The 22,169-nt window shown below is 55.5% G+C and overlaps 1 protein-coding gene across 7 annotated transcripts; it reads left to right on the plus strand.

Annotated features, from left to right (window-relative positions):
* Positions 1-238: 238 nt before the first annotated feature.
* Positions 239-19,714, plus strand: ZNF444 (zinc finger protein 444). 7 transcript variants are annotated; one of them, XM_057300548.2, is made up of 6 exons: positions 831-871; positions 1,353-1,463; positions 5,325-5,498; positions 5,953-6,271; positions 17,015-17,123; positions 18,443-19,714. In XM_057300548.2, exons 4-6 carry the CDS (start codon positions 5,975-5,977, stop codon positions 19,015-19,017), a joined length of 981 nt encoding a protein of 326 aa, XP_057156531.2. In that variant the 5' UTR covers positions 831-871; positions 1,353-1,463; positions 5,325-5,498; positions 5,953-5,974; the 3' UTR covers positions 19,018-19,714. The 7 variants fall into 7 exon arrangements, with proteins under 7 accessions (XP_014198400.3, XP_014198399.3, XP_034800589.2 ...); XM_034944696.3 differs by having other exon boundaries at positions 835-871; positions 18,440-19,714; XM_014342914.4 differs by lacking the exons at positions 831-871; positions 1,353-1,463 and adding an exon at positions 239-435.
* Positions 19,715-22,169: the final 2,455 nt, after the last annotated feature.

Below are 22,169 nucleotides of genomic sequence, written 5' to 3' on the forward strand. Positions count from 1 at the left end.
CGCGCGCCGACCACTGGGAAGCCTCCTCGTGCATTCTGGGAAATGTAGTCCAAAGCCTGTCGCGTTCAGACAGCCCGCGACATTTGCGCCGTCAAGGCCAAATAGGCTGCAGACGACGCTTTCATGTATCTTGGGAAATGTAGTTCCAGTGTTGGCGAAGACGCCACGCGGTGACAAACAGGAGTGAGGCGGTCCCCAGGCGAGGGCCAATGGGCAGCCGCCTTTGCCGCGGTGCTTCCTGGGAGTTGTAGTTCGGGGTGAGGCCGCGGCTTCATGGGGAGTTGTTGGGCTGAACGAGCGACTCGGAGTATGGGATTGGGGGAGGGGGATGGGGGAGTTTGGCGCAAAGCCTGCTGGGGCATGGAGTCCCGGCGAGCTTTGTGCGCATGTGCGGGGAGGTGAGGGGGCTTGGGGAGCCTCGCCTGAGAGAGTGAGGTGAGCGAGGGGGGAAGGAGGGAGGGATTGGGTGGGGGCGGTTGGACGAGGGAGGGACCAGAGGTTGGATGGGAAGAGGGGCGCCGGGGCCTCAGGAGGGAAAGATGGGAGACTTGCGGGGAGGGGAGGAGAAGGGGGCTGAGTGATGGGGAAGGGGCTGGGAGAGAGAACTAGAGGGGGAGGGACTTGGAGAGGGGGAGGGGTGGATAGTGGGAGGGGGTCGTGGATCCTCGAGGTCCTGAACGCGGGAGAGAAATGCTGAGGGAGAGGACGGGGGAGGGGCGGCTGGGAGAGGGGGAGGGGCGGGACGGGGGAGGGACAGGTGGGGGAGGGGAAGGGGACCCTAGCAGAGGGTGGGCTGTGAGATGAAAGCTGAGTGGGAAGCTGGACCCTACAAAGGAGTCTGGGGGCGCCGGGACCGGACCCCTTCGGAAAGGTTTGCGGGAAGGGGCTTCCGGGGACGATGGTTATTGTTGTAACGTAGATACAGCGCAGGTGGCTCGTTGTGCGCGCTGCTTCTACAAGTGCAACTTTTACAGAGTTGTGAGATTCCTGAAGATAAGAATCGTTGCTCTGTTTTGCTGCTTTCTCAGTGCGGAGCATCTGCCTTTTTAGCTTGTTGCAAGGCATTATTACCTTCGGTAATATGTGTAAAGTGCTTAGAAACTCTGTTTATTGTCATCTGAAGTTGACCCCTGCCACCTCTACCCCAGTCAGGATGGAGTCACCCTCCTCTATATCCGATTTTAACGCCTATTCCAATGTATACTTAGTATTTTAATCTGCGTGCGTGTTCACAGCAGTGTCCCCTGGGCACCTCGCAGGGAAACTTCGACAAAGTAACCCTAAGGCTGACTGGACACTTACTAGCCAGGTGTGGTTCTCAGCATTTTTGTTCTCCTTCTATCACTTTACAGTCAACGAAATGGAGATACAGGGTATTACAAAAGGTGCCTTGTACCTCGTCCAAGGACACAGAGCTGGTAGGAGGCAGAGCTGGAATTTGCCCCAGAGCCTTTGTGCCGTAGGTAAATATTTGTCCAGTGGGCCAGCGGCTCTCAACCAGGAGTGGTTTTGTCCCCCAGGGGACATGTGGCAATGTCTGGAGACTTTTTTTTTGGTTTTTCCAACTGGGGAAGTGCTACTGGCATCTCATGAAAAGAGGCAGAGATGCTGGTAGACATTGTATGTTGCACAGGATAGCCCGCCACGACACAAGTGCCATTAATGTCGAGGTTGGGAAACTAGAGTAGACAAACCGGTCTTTGTCGAGCACTTAGCCTTTGGAGGCTGCTTCTAACTCCTGCTCCCAGCAGCCTCTTGAGAGGAAGGAGCTCTTGTTAGTCCTGTGTCTCAGGTGGAGAAATGAAGCACAGAGAGGGTAAGTCACACGTCCACAGTCACACTGCTGATGAGTGGCAGAGCTGGAAGTTGAAGCCAGGCAGCCAGACTCCACAGCCTCTTAGCCATGATATTAACCCAGCATACGTGGGTGCTGGCGCCGGGGTACTAGGTGGAACTGGTGTGGACTCTGGAGTCACATCTGGGTCCCATTTGTGGCTCCTTCACTCTCTGAGCATCTCCCTATGGTAAGAGGGGACCCATCTCCCCAGCTCACAGGTCTGTTGGGAAGGTTGGGTGGGGCAGTATAAGACACTAGCCACTCAGTGGCTGTCTTCAAGGCATCCAGGGTGCCTGGCTGTGGACTGGACTGTGCTTTGCAGACACAGACAGCTAGACAGCAGGGTTACAGCTGTTGAATGCACATAGCACAGGGCGCTCATTGGATGGTAGGGTGGATTGATATGGTGGAAGGCCCTTACTTAACAGCATGTGCTTTCTTGGGAGCAGGCCTTGTGCTGGATGGCCCCACCGACCCAGAGAAGAGCTGGACTTGGTCACTGCCCCAGAGAGCTCACTTTCTGGACAGCCCAGGGTGTAGTAACCTGTGATCACCTCTGAGATTGCAAACAGGGTCAGCTTGATGGCCTGTGGCATTGCTCTCTGGCGGAAATTCCTCCTTAGTCCCAGAGGGATCTTTTTTATAGCAGAGCAGGCATCTGTGTGGCTTTTGAGACTCGGATCTGGCCTGGGTCTTCCGATAAGTCTTTCTGCTCCCAGGTTCATCAGCCCTTAAACTGATGGATGGGTGGGGTGGGAGGTGATGCTGTGGCCTGGCTGTGGATGTGCGAGTCCAGGCTCTGCCACGTGTTAGCTGAGTGACTTTGGGTAAGACATCTCCCCTTGCTCCTTCTGCAACTTGGGGGTAGTAACACCAACCTCATGGGATTGATCAGCCTGTAAAGTTTATTTGAGTGCTAGCCAGAATGCTGGGGTTGGAATATGGAGTCTCTTGCCCACATGAATTGCAGTGAAGAAAGTCAGCACACAGATATCGTAACACTAGATCTTGTTAAATGCTGAAAGAAAACTAATAAGGGTGACGTCTTAGCAACTGGGGGAAGGGCACGTGGGGGAAGGGCACGTGGGTGCAGCATCGGAGGGGGTGATCTGGGGAGTCTCTCCAAGGGGGTAATAATTGCATGGAGGCCTCAGTCATGAAAAGGAGTCAGGTAAGCAAAGATCGGGGGGAAAGAGTGATCCAGCGGGAGGCAGCAGCAGGTGCAGAGGCCCTGTGGTGGGCACTGGCCTTCGGTCCAAGAAGATAGAAAGTGAGCCAGACCGGGCACAGTGGCTCACTCCTGTAATCCCAGCACTTTGAGAGGCTGAGGTGGGAGGATCACTTGAGTCCTGCAGTTTGAGACCAGCCTGGGCAATATAGTGAGACCCTGTCTCTACAAAAAATATAAAAATTAGCTGGGTGTGTTGGTGCCTGCCTGTGGTCCCAGCTGCTCAGGAGGCTGAGCCAGGAGGATGGCTTGAGCCCAGGAGGTCGGGGCTGCAATGAGCCGAGAGGTCATGCCACCGCTCCAGCCTGGGCGACAGAGAGAGACCCTGTCTTTAAAAAAGAAAAAAAGGGATCCATTGTGGCTGGAGTATAGAGAATCTAGGAGCAGGCAGAGATGAGAAAGTAGGGCTGGGCTGCATGATCTCATGGCCATAGTAAGGAATTTGGGTTTTGAGCATCACAGGAAGCAGTTGGAGGGCACTGAGCAAGGAAGTGACAGGGATTTACAGTGAAAAAGTTCTTGTGATCACTGTGGAGTGATTTGGCTCTAGGTGGCGAGAGTAGGCATACACGGGTCTTGTGGCAGCCGTCCCAGCAATGAGATGACGTTTGTGGTTAGTGACATGGCGGTCAGGAGCCCAGGCTTTGGTTGTATCAGGAAGAAAATTGTCTGAACACAGACTTCCTCTCAGACCTCACTGGCTAGAAGCAGATTATGTGCCCACCCTCTGCCTTGTGGTCAAGGGGACTTTGCTATAGTTCCTTATGATACAGGCCAAGCTGCTGTAATGAAGAGACCCCAAGTACAGGGCTCCACATAGGACAGAACTGATTCTTTTCTCCCATAATACTCCAGAGGTGTTCTGGGGCGGGCTGGCGCCTGAGCCCCATGGGGTCATCAGGGTCCCTTCTGTCTTGATCTTCCAGTGTCCTTGAGGTCAGGGGCCGGCAGTCTTGTCCTGTAAAGAGCCAGCGAGTGACTATCTTTGGCTCTGTGGACAGCCTTACAGGTCACCCAGGCCCTGTCACAGCCACTCAGTAGCTCCAAGGCGGCCGTGGACAGCGCGTGAGCAAGTGGGCGTGGATGTGCGCCAGTGAGACTTAAGTAAAACAGGCTGCAGGCCAGATTCGGCCCACCAGCTCAGAGACCACCATTTCTCAAATGCTTTGAAGTCAGGACTCCTTTCTGCCTTCAAAATTACTGAAGACCCTAACATGCTTTTATTGATGGGAGTCATATCTATTGTTACGTATCATAGTAGAAACCGAAACAGAAAATTGTAAAGTATTTATTAATGCATTTAAAAATGGCAATCACGGCTGGGCGTGGTGGCTCATGCCGGTAATCCCAGCACTTTCGGAGGCCAAGGCAGGTGGATCACCTGAGGTCAGGAGTTTGAGACCAGTCTGGCCAACCTGGCGAAACCCCGTCTCTACTAAAAATACAAAAATTATCCGGGCGTGGTAACGCACGTCTATAATCCCAGCTACTTGGGAGGATGACGCAGGAGAATCGCTTGACCCTGGGAGGCGGAGGTTGCAGTGAACCGAGATCGCACCATTGCACTCCATCCTGGGCAACAGAGCGAGACTCCGTCTCAAAACAAAAATTTAAAAAAAAAGAGAGACAGGAGAGCTCGCTGCCTCTCTCTATTCTCCGCCATGGGAGGACACAAAAGGAGGCCGTCGGCAGCCTGGAAGAGGTGCTCACCAGAACCCGACAGTGCTGGCACCCAGATTGCAAATTCCCAGCGGAAGGGACTGGGACAGGCCGTCATAGCTGTCATAGCGGAGCACCGTGGACTGAACTGCTATGAGCTTATTTCTCAGTTCTGGGAGCGGGAAGCTCAGAATGCCATCATGGTCAGTTCCTGGTGAGGGCCTCTGCCAGGCTGCAGGTGGCCTCCTTGCTGTGTGTTCCTGCTGGCAGAGATGGACAGAGTCCCGGTGTCCCTTCCTCTTATAAGGCCACAGCCCTATTAGGCCCAGCCCTTGTGACCTCAGTTAACTTTCATTACCAGTTAAAAGCTTCATCTCCAAATACGGTCACACTGGGGTGAGAGCTTCCACATGTGAATTTTGGGGGACAAATTCAGGCCACAGCAGTTAGTTGGGGTGGCTTCTGAGTAGGCTGCAAAGTGTCTGCTCCCAGGGTGTGGGGTGCACGGCCCCACAAGTCCAGTGAGGGTGGTGCTGATGGTGACCTGCTGCTGCCAGGCCTGCTGCAAGCTCTTTCTGTGTTTTCTGGTTGAATCCTCAGGACAGGCTGCGGGAGGAGCTGCAGGACTGAGGTACAGAGGCCAGGGGCCCAGGGCGGGACCCAGCCTGGACTTGACTCCCTGGGATCCCAGGAAGGGCACACCCTTTCCTCACCACCTGAGTGAGCGCTGCCCCCTCACAGAGACCTCTTTGCCCCCTGGGCCAGGCAGAGCAGGTGAGTGCTTTATCTTACAGGGGAAACCAAGGCACAGAGGCCGGGCCTATCCTGGGTATGTGGGCGGCTCAGAAGCGCGGGTCCCAGGCCGGGTGCAGTGGCTCACGCCTGTAATTCCCAGCACTTTGGGAGGCCGAGGTGGGCGGATCACCTGGGGTCAGGAGTTTGAGATCAGCCTGGCCAACATGGTGAAACCCCATCTCTACTAAAAATATAAAAATTAGCCAGGCGTGGTGGCGGATGCCTGTAATTCCAGCTACTCGGGAAGCCAAGGCAGGAGAATCGCCCGAACCCAGGAGCTGAGATCCGCCACTGCACTCCAACCTGGGGGAAAGAGCGAAACTCCGTCTCAAAAAATAAAAAGTAAAAAAAAAGAGCGTGGGTCCCATTGTGAGTCTGGGCACCGCGGGCGGGGTCGCGGCGGGCAGGGGTCTCACCGGCTTGTTCCCTGCAGGCGCTGCGGTCCGGGAGGCCCCATGGAGGTGGCGGTGCCCGTGAAGCAGGAGGCCGAGGGCCTGGCGCTGGACTCGCCGTGGCACCGCTTCCGCCGCTTCCACCTGGGCGACGCGCCGGGCCCGCGGGAGGCGCTGGGGCTGCTCCGCGCCCTGTGCCGGGACTGGCTGCGGCCCGAGGTGCACACCAAGGAGCAGATGTTGGAGCTGCTGGTGCTGGAACAGTTCCTGAGCGCGCTGCCCGCCGACACGCAGGCCTGGGTGTGCAGCCGGCAGCCGCAGAGCGGGGAGGAGGCGGTGGCCCTGCTGGAGGAGCTCTGGGTGAGCCTGGCGGGACTGCAAGCGGGGAAGGGAGAGGGGAAGGTGCCAGGGAAGCCACCAGGAAGCCCAGGGAGGAGCACCACTGAACCCCTGAAAACCAGTGTGACTCGCGGTGGGGAGGCTGCAGTACAGGCTGCGGTACAGCGTGGAGGGACAGTCCACGTGCGGCACCCTCCATCCCCACACCAGCTGCAAGTCAGGAGGGGCCCCAAGACCCTGGCATACTTGCGAGTTCTCTAGAAGGACTCACAGCTGTGTTCACGGTCACGGCTTATCAGAGAAGGACGTGCTGGAAGCAGCTGGGAAGAAGGCCACGAAGGCTCCAGGGAGCGCAGCTACCAGCTGTCCTCTCCCCGCACCCCGCCCGCACGCAGGGAGTGTTGCCAGCCAGGGACTCTCCTCAGACCGTGGTGTCCCGGGTTCTTACTGGGGACTCCTCCCCGTTCTGTGTGGCTGACCTCAGCCTCCCGCCCCCTGAAAGTCAAGGATACCCCCTGGTCCAAACTCTACCCCAAATTCATCTTGCTATCGGGCTGGCCTGAGTCCCCTGGGGCAGGCAGACCCTCCTTATCATGCGTGAGGCTCCAAGGGCTCAGAGATGACTTCCCAGGGGCAGAGGGCAAAGCCAGGCCTCTCTGGGCAGGTTTGGTTTCTTGACCACACAGCAGGCAAGGGCCGACTCACATTCTGGGTGAAGTCTTGGTGCACAGCCACACCCACCCACTCATGTCACCTGGGGCTGACACTTGCCACCGTGATGACCACAGAGGGCCCGAGGAGCTGGAAGCGTTGACTGCCTGGCCCCGTCAGGGAAGTTGCCAGCCTGGCTTAGAGTCCTGTCCGGGGGATGTGTTATGTGAGCTGCACATGCCATCTTAAGTGTTCTAGTCAGCACGTTAAAAAAAGGCAAATTTACTTCATGGACCCCAATGTGTTCAAAATACCGTCCTTTCAGTAGTGGCACTCTCCCATGGCTGGTGGCTGCTGTGTGGGGCCTGGGTGATGAGCGGTGGGCAGCCACGCAGAGACCTCTGAGAAGAGTGGTCCAGGCCACGAGAGCAGCCAGTGCAAAGGCCCTGAGCCACCTCGAGCGGCAGAGGGGCCCTGAGTGAGGGGGTGTTTGCGGCCAGGCCTGAGTCCCCAGTGGCAGGAGGGTGAAGAGTCAGAGTGGTCGCGTGTTCCTCATAAGTGCGTACCGAGTGCCTGCTGGGTGCTGAGATGTAGCAGCAGAGAGGGGGCATCTCGGTGAGGCAAAGCGAGCAAAGCCTTCAGTCCATGGCAGCCGGGCGGCCTTCCTTCCTTCCAGAGGGAGCAGCTCCTGTCAAGGCTGCCAGTGGCCTCATCCATCTCCCTTCTCATGCGGCCCGACCAGCCCCCAGACACTCCCCCATCTTATTGTCTGGGATACAGCTCGCCCCTCCTCTGCTCCTGCCTCCTGGCACCTCTGTGCTGGCTCTGGCTTCTCTATCCTCGCCCTCCTTCCGGGTCATTGTTCCCAAAAGTGGGTTGTAACAAATCACAAATGCAGCGGCTTACAAATCACACAAGTCTGTTACAGTTCTGGAGGTCAGAAGTCCAAAATGGTTTGGTCTCATGGCCCAAAATCGAGGTGTCTGCAGGGCCACGTCCCTTCTCAAGTCTCCAAAATCAAGGTGTCATCTGCAGAGCCACGTCCCTTCTCAAGGCTCTAGGAGAGAATCCGTTTCCGGCCTTTTCCAGCTCCTAGAGGCTACCCGCATTCCTCGGCTCATGGCCCTTCCTCCGTCCTCAGAGTGCTGCACTCTGACCTCTGCTTCCATCCCCCATCACTCCTCCGACCTTGACCTCTGCTTCCATCCCCATCACTCCTCCGACCTTGACCTCTGCTTCCATCCCCATCACTCCTCCGACCTTGACTTCTGCTTCCATCCCCCATCACTCCTCTGACCTTGACCTCTGCTTCCATCCCCCATCACTCCTCTGACCTTGACCTCTGCTTCCATCCCCCATCACTCCTCTGAACTTGACCTGTGCTTCCATCCCCCATCACTCCTCTGACCTTGACCTCTGCTTCCATCCCCCATCACTCCTCTGACCTTGACCCACTTAGGTCCTGTGGTCACTTCTTTTATTTATTTATTTATTTTACTTTAAGTTCTGGGATACATGTGCTGAACGTGCAGGTTTGTTACATGTGCCATGAAGGTTTGCTGCACATACCAAGCTGTCATCTAGGTTTTAAGCCCCACATGCCTTAGGTGTTTGTCCTAATGTTCTCCCTCCCCTTCCCCCACCCCCCGACAGGCCCTGGTGTGTGATGTTCTCCTCCCTGTGTCCATGTGTTCTCATTGTTCAACTCCCACTTCTGAGTGAGAACACGTGGTGTTTGGTTTTCTGTTCCTGTGTTAGTTTGCCGAGGATGATGGCGTCCAGTTCATCCATGTCCCTGCAAAGGACATGAACTCATTCTTTTTCATTGGTGCATAGTATTCCATGGTGTACTGTGGTCGCGTCTTAGGTTGCCTGTGATGACATTCGGCCCGTCAGGATAGTTCAGGAGAGTTTCCCCATGTCAGTGCTTAACTCCCTCCCGTCCACAGAGTCCTTGTTGCCCTGAGACAGCAGATGACAGGTTCTGGGGATCAGACCGTGTACATCTTTGGGGCCATTATTCTGTCTGCCACAGAGGCGAGGTGAATGCAAGGTGAAGTGGGGGTGGAACAGAACCAACGTGGAATCTGTCAGCCTCGGGGTTACGCCCTTTCCAGTTTCCATGACTCCTCAGAACAGGACCTGGCACATGGGTGCCGTCTAGGTAGATTTCAGCCACTGTTACTACTCTGAGCTCATGCCATCTGTTTCGTTGGCATTAAAATGTTCTTTTAGGAAAAGATGGTAAAAGTAGGTGGTGGTTATTGTTGCTTTTAGTGTATATATCTTGCAAAATAAAAAAAAAATCTTCCATTCGGGGATGCAGTGAGAGTTCTGTTGGTTCAGTGAATCTAAAAGTCGGGAAATCACCAGGCTCCAGGCTGTCGGGACTCTCCTGCGTTCTCTGCTTGCTCCGAGGCGAACCTCTCACTGTGGCTCTGGGATGTCTTTAGCATCTCTCTTGTATCTGTTACTCTCTCTTTTTAATAAGGGCAGCTCTCAGGTTCAGAGCCTTCTCCTATCAGTATCCACACGGACGGGAATAACACTGCCGTGAGTGATGGAATTTCCCATGACCTCTCTCTCTGGCACATGATACTGGCTTTCCATTTCCAGCAATGATACAACATGGTCTTAAGTCAGTGTTATTTTAGTTTTAGGTAAAAGTAAAGAAGAGTAATAAGAGCCTGGGCGATAGCCATTGTAGCTGACGGTGGTGTATAGACAGCTGACATCTGGGGGCGCTGCTGTGGGTTGGGTTTTCCTGGCATCTGGTCTGTGGGAGCTGATGATGGTGTATAGACAGCTGACATCTGGGGGCGCTGCTGTGGATTGGAGTTTCCTGGCATCTGGTCTGTGGGAGCTGACGGTGGTGTATAGACAGCTGACATCTGGGGGCGCTGCTGTGGATTGGGGTTTCCTGGCATCTGGTCTGTGGGAGCTGATGGTGGTGTATAGACAGCTGACATCTGGGGGCGTCTAGTGGGAGCTGACAGTGGTGTATAGACAGCTGACATCTGGGGGCGCTGCTGTGGATTGGGGTTTCTTGGCATCTGGTCTGTGGGAGCTGACAGTGGCGTATAAACAGCTGACATCTGGGGGCGCTGCTGTGGATTGGGGTTTCTTGGCATCTGGTCTGTGGGAGCTGACGGTGGCGCATAGACAGCTGACATCTGGGGGCGCTGCTGTGGATTGGGGTTTCTTGGCATCTGGTCTGTGGGAGCTGACGGTGGCGTATAGACAGCTGACATCTGGGGGCGCTGCTGTGGATTGGGGTTTCTTGGCATCTGGTCTGTGGGAGCTGACGGTGGTGTATAGACAGCTGACATCTGGGGGCATCTAGTGGGAGCTGACGGTGGTGTATAGACAGCTGACATCTGGGGGCGCTGCTGTGGATTGGGGTTTCTTGGCATCTGGTCTGTGGGAGCTGACGGTGGTGTATAGACAGCTGACATCTGGGGGCATCTAGTGGGAGCTGACGGTGGTATATAGACAGCTGACATCTGGGGGCGCTGCTGTGGATTGGGGTTTCTTGGCATCTGGTGTGTGGGTCCTCACCTGTCCTCAGAGTTTTCACCGAGACATTGCCGGATGAGAAGGAGAGGACAGCCGAGGAGAGGCTCCTGTACTGGTAGAAAGCAGTAGAGCTCACCTGGAAACTTTTAAAAAATACTGTCGGCCGGGCACGGTGGCTCACGCCTGTCATCCCAGCACTTTGGGAGGCCAAGGTGGGCAGATCACCTGAGGTCAGGAGTTCGAGACCAGCCTGGCCAACATGGCAAAACTGCGTCTCTACTAAAAATACAAAAATCAGCTGGGCATGGTGGCACATGCCTGTAATCCCAGCTACTCAGGAAGCTGAGGCAGGAGAATCGCTTGAACCCAGGAGCTGGAGATTGCAGTGAACCAGGACTGCACCACCGCACTCCAGCCTGGGCGACAGAGTGAGACTCTGTCTCAAAAAAAAAAAAAAAAAAAAAAAACCGTTGCCGGGATTTTACTCTTAGATTTGAAGTTGCGGTTATGAGGTGATTCGGGCCTCAGCTTCAGTAATTTTTTAACTGAATGTCTCCATTCTCCTGTTGAAGGACATTTGGGTTGATTCCAGGGTTTTGTTTTTTTTTTTTTTTTTTTTAATAGAGCTGGTTTACGTCTCTGAATAGGTTTCTGTGTGAATACACGTTTACATTTATCTAGGGTAAGCGCCCAGGAGTGCAGTTGCTGGGTTGCGTGACATCTTAGTCTGTTTGGGCTGCTGTAACAAGGTACCATAGGCTGCTGGCTGAAAACAACGGGAATGTATTTCTCACAGTTCTGCAGGCTGGGGAGTTTGAGATCAAGGCCAACTCAGTGTTTGGTGAGGGCCTCCTGCTGGTTCACAGATGGTGGCTTCCTGCTGTGTCCTCACAGGGCAGAAGGGGTGAAGGGGTCTCTCTGGGGTCTCTTGTAGAAGGGCACTAATGCCATTCATGAGGGCTCCCCCTTCATGACCTAATCACCTCCCAAAGGCCCCACGCAATCTCATTACCTTCAGGGTTAGGATTTCAACATAGAATTTGAGAGGCACACAGACATTTGGTCTGCAGCAGTCTTCTGTCCATTTTCAGACTGGGTTGTTTTCTTGCCCTGGAGATTCCTTCATGTTAGTCTGGATGCATCCTCTGCCAGCTAGTAGACTTTCACATTTTTTTTAAAAGTGCCTCATGACCTGTGTGAGCCACTGGAGTTGAGGACCACCAATAAGAGAGAGCCCGTCATCCAGGAGGGGGCAGGCTCTTCCATTTGGGGGAGAACAGGGGACATTTGGGAATCACAGCCTCCATGGTTCTAAGGACTGTTCCCATCTCCTCAGAGTCTAGGGGACTTAGAGAAATATATAGCCTTCTTGGCTACGTTGGCCTTGTCGAGTTTGTTTATGACTTTTTTATGGTATGTCTAGCCCCAGCTGGAATATAGTCTCATATAGTCTCCTGTGGGTTGGGGCCTTGTCTTTTGTTCAGTGATGTGTCCCTGGAGCTCAGGATGGTGCTGGGCACATAGTAGGTGCTACAAAAATACTCGTTGAGGGAATGGCTAACCCTTCCCAGCCTCCTCTTCTCCTGCTGTGGAGGGAATGGCTAACCGTTCCCAGCCTCCTCTTGTCCTGCTTTGATATACAGGATTTGACAGGAAGACCAGGGTATGGTCAGCTTCCTCACTTCTGTGGAGAGAGAATCTGATCTGTCCAGAAAGATCGAATGACCTGGCTGTAGTCACTCAGCATCTGGCCTCAGGCACACAATAGGGAAAGGGGATAGTTTAAGACGGATGGGGGCAGGGCAGAGAAAAACCAGTGGGGTAGGCCTGGGAGGCGGGGAGAGGCAGCTCCAGCCAGTACCTGGTTAGCTTGACAGGAAATGCCCCAGTCCGCCTGCGTCTCAGGTCGGAATTGAAGGGGAGGCCCTGGGGCTCCAGAGGCAGCTGGGAGCACGGGAAAAGAAAATAGCACAGGGTAGCTGTTCAATGTAGAAGCCAAACTCAGCAGATTAGCAGAGGACAGGTTGATAATCAAGGCCCAAACTCAGTATTTGAAAAGAATGGTAGAATAGTGCAAACCTTCAGCAAGTTGACCAGGAGGAAAACAAGAAACAGCACAAACACTGATGGTGGAAGCAAGCAAAGCCGGGGATGGAGCGGATTTGACAACCGTTGAGAACCCCGTGTTCAACGTACACAATGCATTCGAAGTCCTAGATGAAATGGACAGTTTTCTAGGAAAATATAAATCACCAACATATGCTCATGATGTAGTGGCAGATGTGAGAGTCTGGAAACCAGAGGGGGGAGATCAAAAGGTGATGAAAGACCTTCGCGTATAGAAGGCACTGGGTTCCAGCACTTTATGTGTAAGTTCTACCAGGCCTCCAAGGAACTGATCATTCTCATCTGTTCTTTTTTTTGAGGCGGAGTCTCACTCTGTCACCCAGGCTGGAGTGCAGTGGCATGGTCTCAGCTCACTGCAACCTCCGCCTCCCATGCTCAAGCAATTCTCCTGCCTCAGCATCCCAAGTAGCTGGGATTACAGGTGCATGTCACCATGCCTGGCTAATTTTTTTGTATTTTTAGGAGAGGCGGGGTTTCACCATGTTGGCCAGGCTGGTCTCTTTTACACAAACTTCCAGAACACAGGGAAGGTGTTCCTCAGCTCACTGGCAAGGCTGCCACCCCCACCCCCACCCCCAACCACCTAACAGGACAAGGACAGCACAGGAAAAGAAGGTTGCAGCCAGTCTCATGGGACCCTCAACAGAACATCGGCAGCTTGATTCCGCAGTGGGTGGACAGACTGATGTGCTGGGGCAGGTGGAGCTTAGCCCAGATACAAGAGGATGCTTCATCCTTAGGGGATCCTCAACAGAACGTCAGCAGCTTGAGCCCACAGTGGGTGGACAGGCCTATGCACTGGGGCAGGTGGAGCTTAGCCCAGATACACGAGGATGCTCCATCCTTAGGAAGTCTCTCAGTTAGTACACAGACTTCAAAGCCGACCAGAGTCTCTCAGTTAAAGTACACAGACTTCAAAGCTGGATATGAGTCCTGCCTCCACCTTTTCCAAGCTGGGTGACCTCGGATGCATGTCTGGGACTCTCAGAGCCTTGGCTCCCTCAGCTGCAATTTTGGAATCTCGATTCCTGAGCCCTCCAGGGATGGGTGTAAGGAGGGCTCCATCAGGCAGTGTGTTCCTGGCTGTGCCAAATTGGCTCAGTCAGTCACACACAGGGTCACAGCTTATTACAAAGAAAGAACACAGATGACAATCAGCCAAGGGAAGAGATGTGTGGAACGGGTGGAGGAAGGCTCTGTGCTCGGAGCTCCCAACTGTCCTCCTGCCGTGGAGTGTGGACGGCGCTAACTCCTCCCGGCAACAACGTGTGACAACCTGCAGGGGGTGCTGCTGGCCAGGAACGCTCCCCCGAGCTCGGCACTCGGTCTCTGTTGGGGTTGTGTGTAGATATGCTGACCTTCACCTCCATCCCCGGCAGAGGCCGAGCTGATGCACGTGGCCCAGACCCCCAACCCTGAGTCACGCTGTGGGCTCAGCCCACCCGGGTGGCCCAGGGCTCCAGGTGAGCAGACCCTGCCATCAGGCAGTGTGTTCTAGGAGCATAGAGGTGACCCTCCCTGGAGCCAAGGGCAGAGGCCAGACCTCTCTGGACAGGGCTGAGCCTCACTGCACAGCAGCAGCGTCTCGTCCAGTCTCCACGCAGCCTGCAGGGTCCGTCCTGGGTACTTGTGTCATCTCAGGGAAGGGAAGCAGCTTGCCCGAGGTGACACAGCTGGTTCAGGGACGGGGGTATCTGTGGAAAAAACGTACTCAAAGTATCTTTTTCTATTCTCAGCATCAGTGACCACAGAAGACATCTGTGACCAAATGTTGGAGGGGGTGTCCCCTCACATACCGAACAAGCAATCAGCTCTGCAGCAGACACAAGCTGGGCGTCCTCTATTGCATTTCCAACACGGTCTCCCTGGAGACAGTGCCAGATCCCACAGGTTGAGGGCTCACATCCCAAGACTGGCCCCCCATTTCTGATGCCAGTCACAAGCCCCAGGTTCTTTCATCTGTGCTTCCAACTGACGGGCTGTACATCGGGCTCCCACAGCCCCTCCTCTGGTTCCGTTAATTTGCTAGTGTGCTCACAGAACCAGGGAAACATGTTTACTGATTTATTGTAAAGGAGATTTTAAAGGATACCAGTGAACAGCCAGATGGAGAGCCACGTATGGTGAGGTCTGGAAGGGTTCCGAGCGCCGGGGCCTCTGTCCCTGTGGACTTGGGATGCACCATCCTCCTGGCATGTGGGTGAGGTCTAGTTTACCTTGCTGTCCACCTCCACGAGTTCAGCTCTCTGGAAGCTCCCTGAACCCTGTCCTTTGGGCCTTTTATGGAGACTTGGTTGAGAGGCATAACTGAAGCATGGACAGCCATGTAGAAATGCGATTAGATAAAACGGGTGTGATCGAATCCGAGTAGACCGAGCGGGGAAACCTCGCAAGGCCTGTGTGTTCAGACCCTTCTTGGCCTCCTTTGGCTTTCTTTCCTCAGGGTAGGGGCAGGACCCCTTCTGAAGGGGGGTGTTATGGCCCACAATCAGACAAATTAGGTCAGAAAAATTTTTTATGGCCAGAGGTGGGGGAAGATTTAAGGATATTTTTAGTTTTTAAGGCCTGCCTTGTGGAGAAAGAAGAGCAGGTGAAAGTAGGGCAGAAGGTCAGGGAGAGACTCTTTTTCTGAGGCCTAAAGCTTCCCATCGTTAGAACAAGACTGTAACAAGGGCTGTGGGGGTCATGAGCCAGGAGCCATGGACAGAGCCCAATGTATACATATCATAAAATCACAGGGAGGGTTAGGACCCCGGGGCTGCTCCATGCTCCCCACTTCTGTGTGCCTGGCCCCGCAAGGCGCGCCTGTCCCCGCATGGGTGTGCCCTGGATGTCTCTTCCTGTGGACAATGCCTGGCCAGCGTCCCCTGTCTCTGGGGCCTCAAACCAGGAAGTTCCCCGAGGAATGGGTGGATCTCAGGCTTTTCTGTGCCCAAGATCTCTGGGAGAACCGTCTGCTGGCACGGCTTCCCAGGCTCCACTCTCAGGTGTGTCAACCCCGGTGCCCTTGAGCTGAGGCCAGGACAGCACCCCTGCCCAGCCTCTGCCTGTGGCTAACACCACACAAGGGTCATGGGAGCCCCGCCAAGGGCCAAGGAGCTGGAGGGTGGTCCAGGGTGGTGCTCTGGGCCCGAGTGAGACTGTGCTCTTCTGACTCTCTCCGATGGGCCCCAGAGCCCATCACGGTCCCACAGCCAGGTTGCGAGGCACCTAGGATCTAGTCAGCGTTGTGCCAAGCCCCCATCCCCATGCCTCAGCCGCCTGAGTCACTGGGATTATAGTCATGAGCCACCAGGCCCACGCTCTTGTATTTTGACCCCCTTATTTAGGAAACGTTTTCTTGTCTGTCAGAGTGAGGGCAGGTGGTTTGCCCCTGCCACTTTGCTTTTTTTTTTGGAGACAGAGTCTCACTCTGTTGCCCAGGCTGGAGTACAGTGGTGTGATCTCGGCTCACTGCAACCTCCGCCTCCCGGCTTCAAGTGATTCTCCTGCCTCAGCGTCCCGAGTAGCTTTGATTACAGGTACGTGGCACCACGCCCAGCTAATTTGTTGTATCTTTAGTAGAGTTAGGATTTCACCATGTTGGCCAAGCTGGTCTCAAACTCCTCACCTTGTGATCTGCCCGCCTCAGCCTCCCAAAGTGCTGGGATTACAGGCGTGAGCCACCTCGCCTGGCCTAGGCATTGCTAATTTTCACACCAATGATTGCTTTATGATCCAGGTACTCCTCTGGCCGAAAATATTTGAAACGGGGAAAAGGCGTGGTACGTGACTTAGCTGTCATAGGCACCAGAAGAATTCTCATCCCTTTCCCTTGGGGACGTGGTTTTGAGGAATTATGTAGTAGGGCGAAGAAACCACAACCAGAGTTGGACTGAAACTTTTTAAATTTTTGGTCTTCCTGGTTGGTGCCATCCTGCTTGGCAGCTGTTCTGCCGTTTCACACCAAGAAAAGTTGTTTCTGAACTTAGTTTACTTTTTTCCCAAGTTAAAAGTAGCTTATATATTCTGCATTTTGTTAAGGAGCTTGCACTTTATCCAAATGGCAGGACGAAGCTGATCTGAGACAGGTGTATTAGTTATTTCTTGCTTCCTGACAAGTCACCCCAAACTCAGGGGTGTAAACAGTAACATCTGTCAGCTCAGAAAGCCTCTGTGGGTCTGGAGTCTGCGAGTGGCTTGGGCACGTGGACCTGGCCCAGGGTCTCCTGTGAGGTCACAGTGCAGTATTGGCCGGGCTGTCATCTGAAGGTTGGTGGCTTCAAGATGGCTCCCTGGCAGGGGGTTGGCAGGAGGCCTTGGTTCCTCACCTGGGGGCCTCTCTGTGGGGCGGCTTCAGTCTCTCCCAGCATGACTGTGGCTTCCCCCCAGCAGGGATGGGATTGCACAGCTGGTCGATGGTGGTGGGGAGAGGGAGAAATAGAGGCCCTCGCTCAGGTTTCTGAGTTCAAAACTGCGCTCTCATTTCAGGGGCCAGCAGCCTCCCCCGATGGGTCATCAGCAACGAGGGTGCCTCAGGATGTGACGCAGGGCCCTGGGGCCACAGGTGGAAAGGAGGACAGCGGGATGATTCCCTTAGGTAAGCTGCTGGCCTCTCTGGTTCTCCCCGCCAGCCCCCAGCACCGGGGAGGGGGTTCAGTGAACGATCCTGGCACCAGGACCCAGGACAAGGACAGACTTGGACCCCAGCCCTTGAGGAGCCCCGGGGTTCGGACCCAAGGGGCGGGCATTGGGGGTATGGGTGGGCCTCGGGGTTGGAGGTTCATCCATCCATCCATCCATCCATGCACCCATCTAGCCATCATCCACCCTCCACCTATCCATTCCTCTATCATATACCCACCCATTCACCCATCCATCCCTCTATCATTCACCCAGGCATCCATCCATCCTTCACGTGTTCCCCCTCACACCAATCCCACCATCCCTCTGTCATCCATCATCATCACCCATCTATCCATGACCCACCCATCCATCTACTCATCCACCCATGCACCCACCCATCCATCATCTGTACATTCATCCACCCATCATCCACCCATGCATTCATCATCTACCCATCCATCACCCATCCGTCCATCTAGTCATCCACCCACCCATCCATCATCTGTACATTCATCCACCCATCATCTGTCCATCCATCCACCCATCATCCACCCATCATCCACCCATGCATTCATCATCTACCCATCCATCACCCATCCGTCCATCTAGTTATCCACCCACCCATCCATTATCTAGACATTCATCCACCCATCATCCACCCACGCATTCTTCATCTACCCATCTATCATCTGTACATTCATCCATCCATCATCGGTCCATTCATCCACCCCTCATCCACCCACGCATTCTTCATCTACCCATCCATCATCTGTACGTTCATCCATCCATCATCGGTCCATTCATCCACCCCTCATCCATCCACGCATTCTTCATCTACCCATCCATCATCTGTACGTTCATCCATCCATCATCGGTCCATTCATCACCCATCATCCACCCACGCATTCTTCATCTACCCATCCATCATCTGTACATTCATCCATCCATCATCGGTCCATTCATCCACCCACGCATTCTTCATCTACCCATCCATCATCGGTCCATTCATCACCCATCATCCACCCACGCATTCTTCATCTACCCACGCATTCTTCATCTACCCATCCATCATCCAGCCAGCCATTATCTATTATGTATTGGGCATTGACTGTATGCCAGGCACTACTAGGTACCGGGACACAGGTATGAATAAGAAGCCCACAGCCCAGCCCTCTTCCCACCCCAATGGTTTCTGCCTTTAAGCGTTCCCTCCCTGCCTCCACCCCAGCCTGTGCTGTCCTTGCCCCTCCCTCGTGCCGACCCAGACGCTGACTCTGTTTCTTTTCCCAGCAGGCACCGCCCCTGGGGCTGAGGGGCCGGCGCCTGGGGACTCCCAGGCTGTGCGCCCCTACAAGCAGGAGCCCAGCAGCCCCCCGCTGGCGCCTGGCCTGCCCGCCTTCCTAGCGGCCCCGGGCACCACGTCCTGCCCCGAGTGCGGCAAAACGTCCCTGAAACCAGCTCACCTGCTGCGCCACCGGCAGAGCCACTCGGGCGAGAAGCCGCACGCCTGCCCTGAGTGCGGGAAGGCCTTTCGGCGCAAGGAGCACCTGCGGCGCCACCGCGACACGCACCCCGGCAGCCCCGGCAGCCCCGGGCCCGCGCTGCGCCCTCTGCCCACCCGTGAGAAGCCCCACGCGTGCTGCGAGTGTGGCAAGACCTTCTACTGGCGCGAGCACCTGGTGCGCCACCGCAAGACGCACTCGGGAGCGCGGCCCTTTGCCTGCTGGGAGTGTGGCAAGGGCTTCGGGCGCCGCGAGCACGTGCTGCGCCACCAGCGCATCCACGGCCGGGCAGCGGCCAGCGCGCAGGGGGCGGTAGCTCCGGGCCCCGATGGTGGAGGCCCCTTCCCGCCCTGGCCCTTGGGTTAGCCGCCTCCCGGCCCGCGCCACCTCCCGCTCTCGGTGCTGCCCCCGGGCGGTCCCTCCTCTCTCCCAGCGCCACTTGGCCTCTTCCCCTCCTCCTTCCCTCCCATCGTCCTCCTGCACCTGCGCCTCCCTTGTCTGAACTTCCCAACGCCTTCCTCTCTATTCCTTTCCAACTCCTTCTCCCCCAAATTTCACTTTCCTTCTCAGGTCTCACCTCAGCCCCCCCTTCTCCCTGATTTCTCGGCCTCTCTCTCTGTGTGAAGGGGCCTCTCCCTAATGTCTCCTCCTTTCCCCCTCTTCTCTCTCCTGCGGCCCAGCCTCCCTCTCCCTCCTCCATTCCTCTCTCCCTGCCCTTTTCCTGCCTGAAGAGCAGAGGTGAGGACCTGGGACCTCTGAGGGGCAGGCCAGGAGGAGCTCGGGCGCAGGCCAGGCCCCCTTGGTGAAGCGGAGGCTGAAGGAAAGGGGTCTGGGTCTTGTCCCTAGGAATTCTCCTCCCGCAGGACAGATTGGGGGTCGGGGGAGGCAGCGGGCGATGGCTCTGAAGCTGAACCCAGGGCCTGGCTGTGGTCTCCTTGGTCTCGCTGCCCCCTGTGACCCAAAGGCATGGGATGGACAGAGATGCCTGCCCCCGTGAAGCTGGTTGGGGAGGGCAGTTCACCAGCATCCATAGAGTAATAAAGTCACTGTGTGTAGACCCGGAGTCTGAGCTCTGTCTGGAGTCTGTCCGGCACAGCCACCCTCCCAGGGCCCAGCGTCTGGGGTGCCCGGGGCTTCTGGGATCAGCTGTCTTGGCTCCCACCGCAGACTCTCTTGGCATGAGAGAGGCTCTGGGAGTCTGGGCACAGCTGTGGGAAGCAGTGCAGGAAATGTGTCCTCAGGAGGGCTGTCCCCACCTCCATCCTACGGAGGCAGGGATGAGGCTCCTGGAAGGGACCTGCCGAGCGCCACACTGAGTCAGGTTCGCGTCTGAGCCCTTCAGCTTCCTGGCTGGGGACCTACAGGTTGGTCATACCCTCTGGGCATGAGTTCCACATCCGCGACTGATGATAATGGCACCCACCTCCCTTGCTAAGGCCACTCTGTTTGACTGGGGTCCTGAGTGTCAGTGTTGGTAGGTCTTGGGTGGCCCGTTCTGCCACGCAAGGAATCCTCTCACCTTTAGCTGGAGCCATTGGCCGAGGAGGGGGCTCCGTATGGAGGGCAGGCTTTGGCCAGCTGCATCTTTCCAGGATGCCACCTCTTGTCAGCTCAGCGAGCAACCCCGGTTCCTTCTCTCCAGAGAGGAAATCTGTAGCCTCTGCCGGGTGGATGAAGGGCAGTTGCCGGGCTTTGGAAAGTGTAGGATGAGAGCGCTGGTCTGACCACTCCCCTGCCGCCCAGTCTTGGGGCTGGCTTCACCCTGGTCCTTTTGGTTCCTGTGTGCCCAGCGCCTGAGCCTGGGAGGGGTTCTATGTCAAACCCTCCATGGTTGCCGCCTTGTGGCTGAGCCCGCCACGGTACCACCTTGCGTCCAAGCCCCCCCACGGTCACTGCCTTGCTCTCTGCTTCAGCTTCTGGCTCAGAGTCAAGGGCTGGGGCAGGTACAGCCTGTGCCGGGCTGCGAGGGCATCTGGAAACAGCCACCTGGACGGTCCAGTGCATATCACTGGAGTCTAGGTCTGCCTTCAAGACTCAACAGTGCAGGGAAGGGTTTAGCTGCCAGGCTATCCAGGAAGGGCAAGTGACCACAGGCCTCAGCACCCACCTCCTAAAACAGGACTGGTGGTAATGCCCCTCCTGAAAAGGGACTGTTTTTGAAAATTAAATAAGGCTGAGTGCAGTGGCTCATACCTGTAATCGCAACACTTTGGGAGGCTCGGGTGGGTGGATCACCTGAGCTCAGGAGTTCAAGACCAGCTCGGCTAACATGCTGAAACCCCGACTCTACTAAAAACACAAAAATTAGCCAGGCATAATGGTGGACACCTGTAATCCCAGCTACTCCGGAGGCTGAGGTGGGAGGATCACTTGAACCCAGGAGGTGGAGGTTGCAGTGAGCTGAGATCGCACCACTGCCCTACTCCAGCCTGGGCAACAGAGGGAGACTTCGTCTCAAAAGAAAAATAAGGTAATGAATGCAGAATACTTACGGGAACTTGGTGTGTGATCTCAGCGTGCTGCTTTCACACCGAGAGGTGCGTGTTAAGGACGTTACCATGCCCACCGTGTGGGGAAGAAGACGGGCTGGGAGAAGCCGTGTCGTCTGCTGCAGACTTTCAGGAAGTGACTAAGAGGCATGAGAGGGAGTAAGAGGTGGTGTCAGGCCAGGGTGTGAGGACAGGGTTCTGATAACAGCAAACACAGAGTGAGTCTGCTGGGCCAGACCTTTTTAAAATCCAGCTTGTTTATCATCATAACCAACCGATGAGGCATGCACTGTTGTTATCCCCATGGTACAGATGGGGAAACTGAGGCACCAAAAGAGTAAGGGACAGGGCCACATCTGTGGATCTCATCCCAGGGGTCTGGGCTCACAGTATTCACTCCAGCTCCTAACAGCACAGCTGCTGCTTTTGCCCATTGAGGCTCCATCTCTTCTCTTCTGAAAAGCCTCCCGGGACTTCTATGCCCCTTTGGGGACACCTCCAACACACACACACACACACACACACACACACCCCGTGTCTGGTCTCGGAGGGACAGTCGGCCAGGCTGTCCTGCCCCACTCTTTTGTGTCACTCAAGATGGACAGTCCTGGATGGATTGGAGGATGCTGGAAGAACACCCCTGGAAAGGACTAGAAACAAGGCGAGACCAGATAGATGGAGATCTGACTCCCGCACCCTCCTGCACCCACACCCGCTAAGCCGGGGGGAGCTTTGGTTTGACATCCGATGACGAGTGGTGTCTTCCTCCGAGGCTGTATAACGGAGTGGAGGATGATCCCCCCCAAACAGGAGGGAAATTCTGGAAGGCCGAAACAAAACTTGAAAATTCTCCGCATGGGCAACAGAAAACTTTCCAGAGAGACAACCTAGCAGCCCTTCCTCAGAGTGGGCAGTGCTTCCACGAGAGTGCGCGGTCCTTCCTCAGACTGCGCCGTCCTTCCTCAGAGTGCGCGGTCCTTCCTCAGAGTGTGCAGTATCTCCTCAGACTGCACGGTACTTCCTCAGAGT

The sequence above is a fragment of the Pan paniscus genome, chromosome 20 (genome assembly GCF_029289425.2).
Source record: "Pan paniscus chromosome 20, NHGRI_mPanPan1-v2.0_pri, whole genome shotgun sequence".
Taxonomy (NCBI): Eukaryota; Metazoa; Chordata; class Mammalia; order Primates; family Hominidae; genus Pan; species Pan paniscus.

Bases quoted from the DNA above. Each gene is read 5' to 3' on its own strand.
- ZNF444 (XM_014342913.4), top strand. From the start codon at position 5,975: ATGGAGGTGGCGGTGCCCGTGAAGCAGGAGGCCGAGGGCCTGGCGCTG. The intron at 6,272-17,014 runs GTGAGCCTGGCG...CTCTCATTTCAG, and splicing joins CCCTGCTGGAGGAGCTCTGG to GGGCCAGCAGCCTCCCCCGA. The intron at 17,124-18,439 runs GTAAGCTGCTGG...TTCTTTTCCCAG, and splicing joins CAGCGGGATGATTCCCTTAG to CAGGCACCGCCCCTGGGGCT.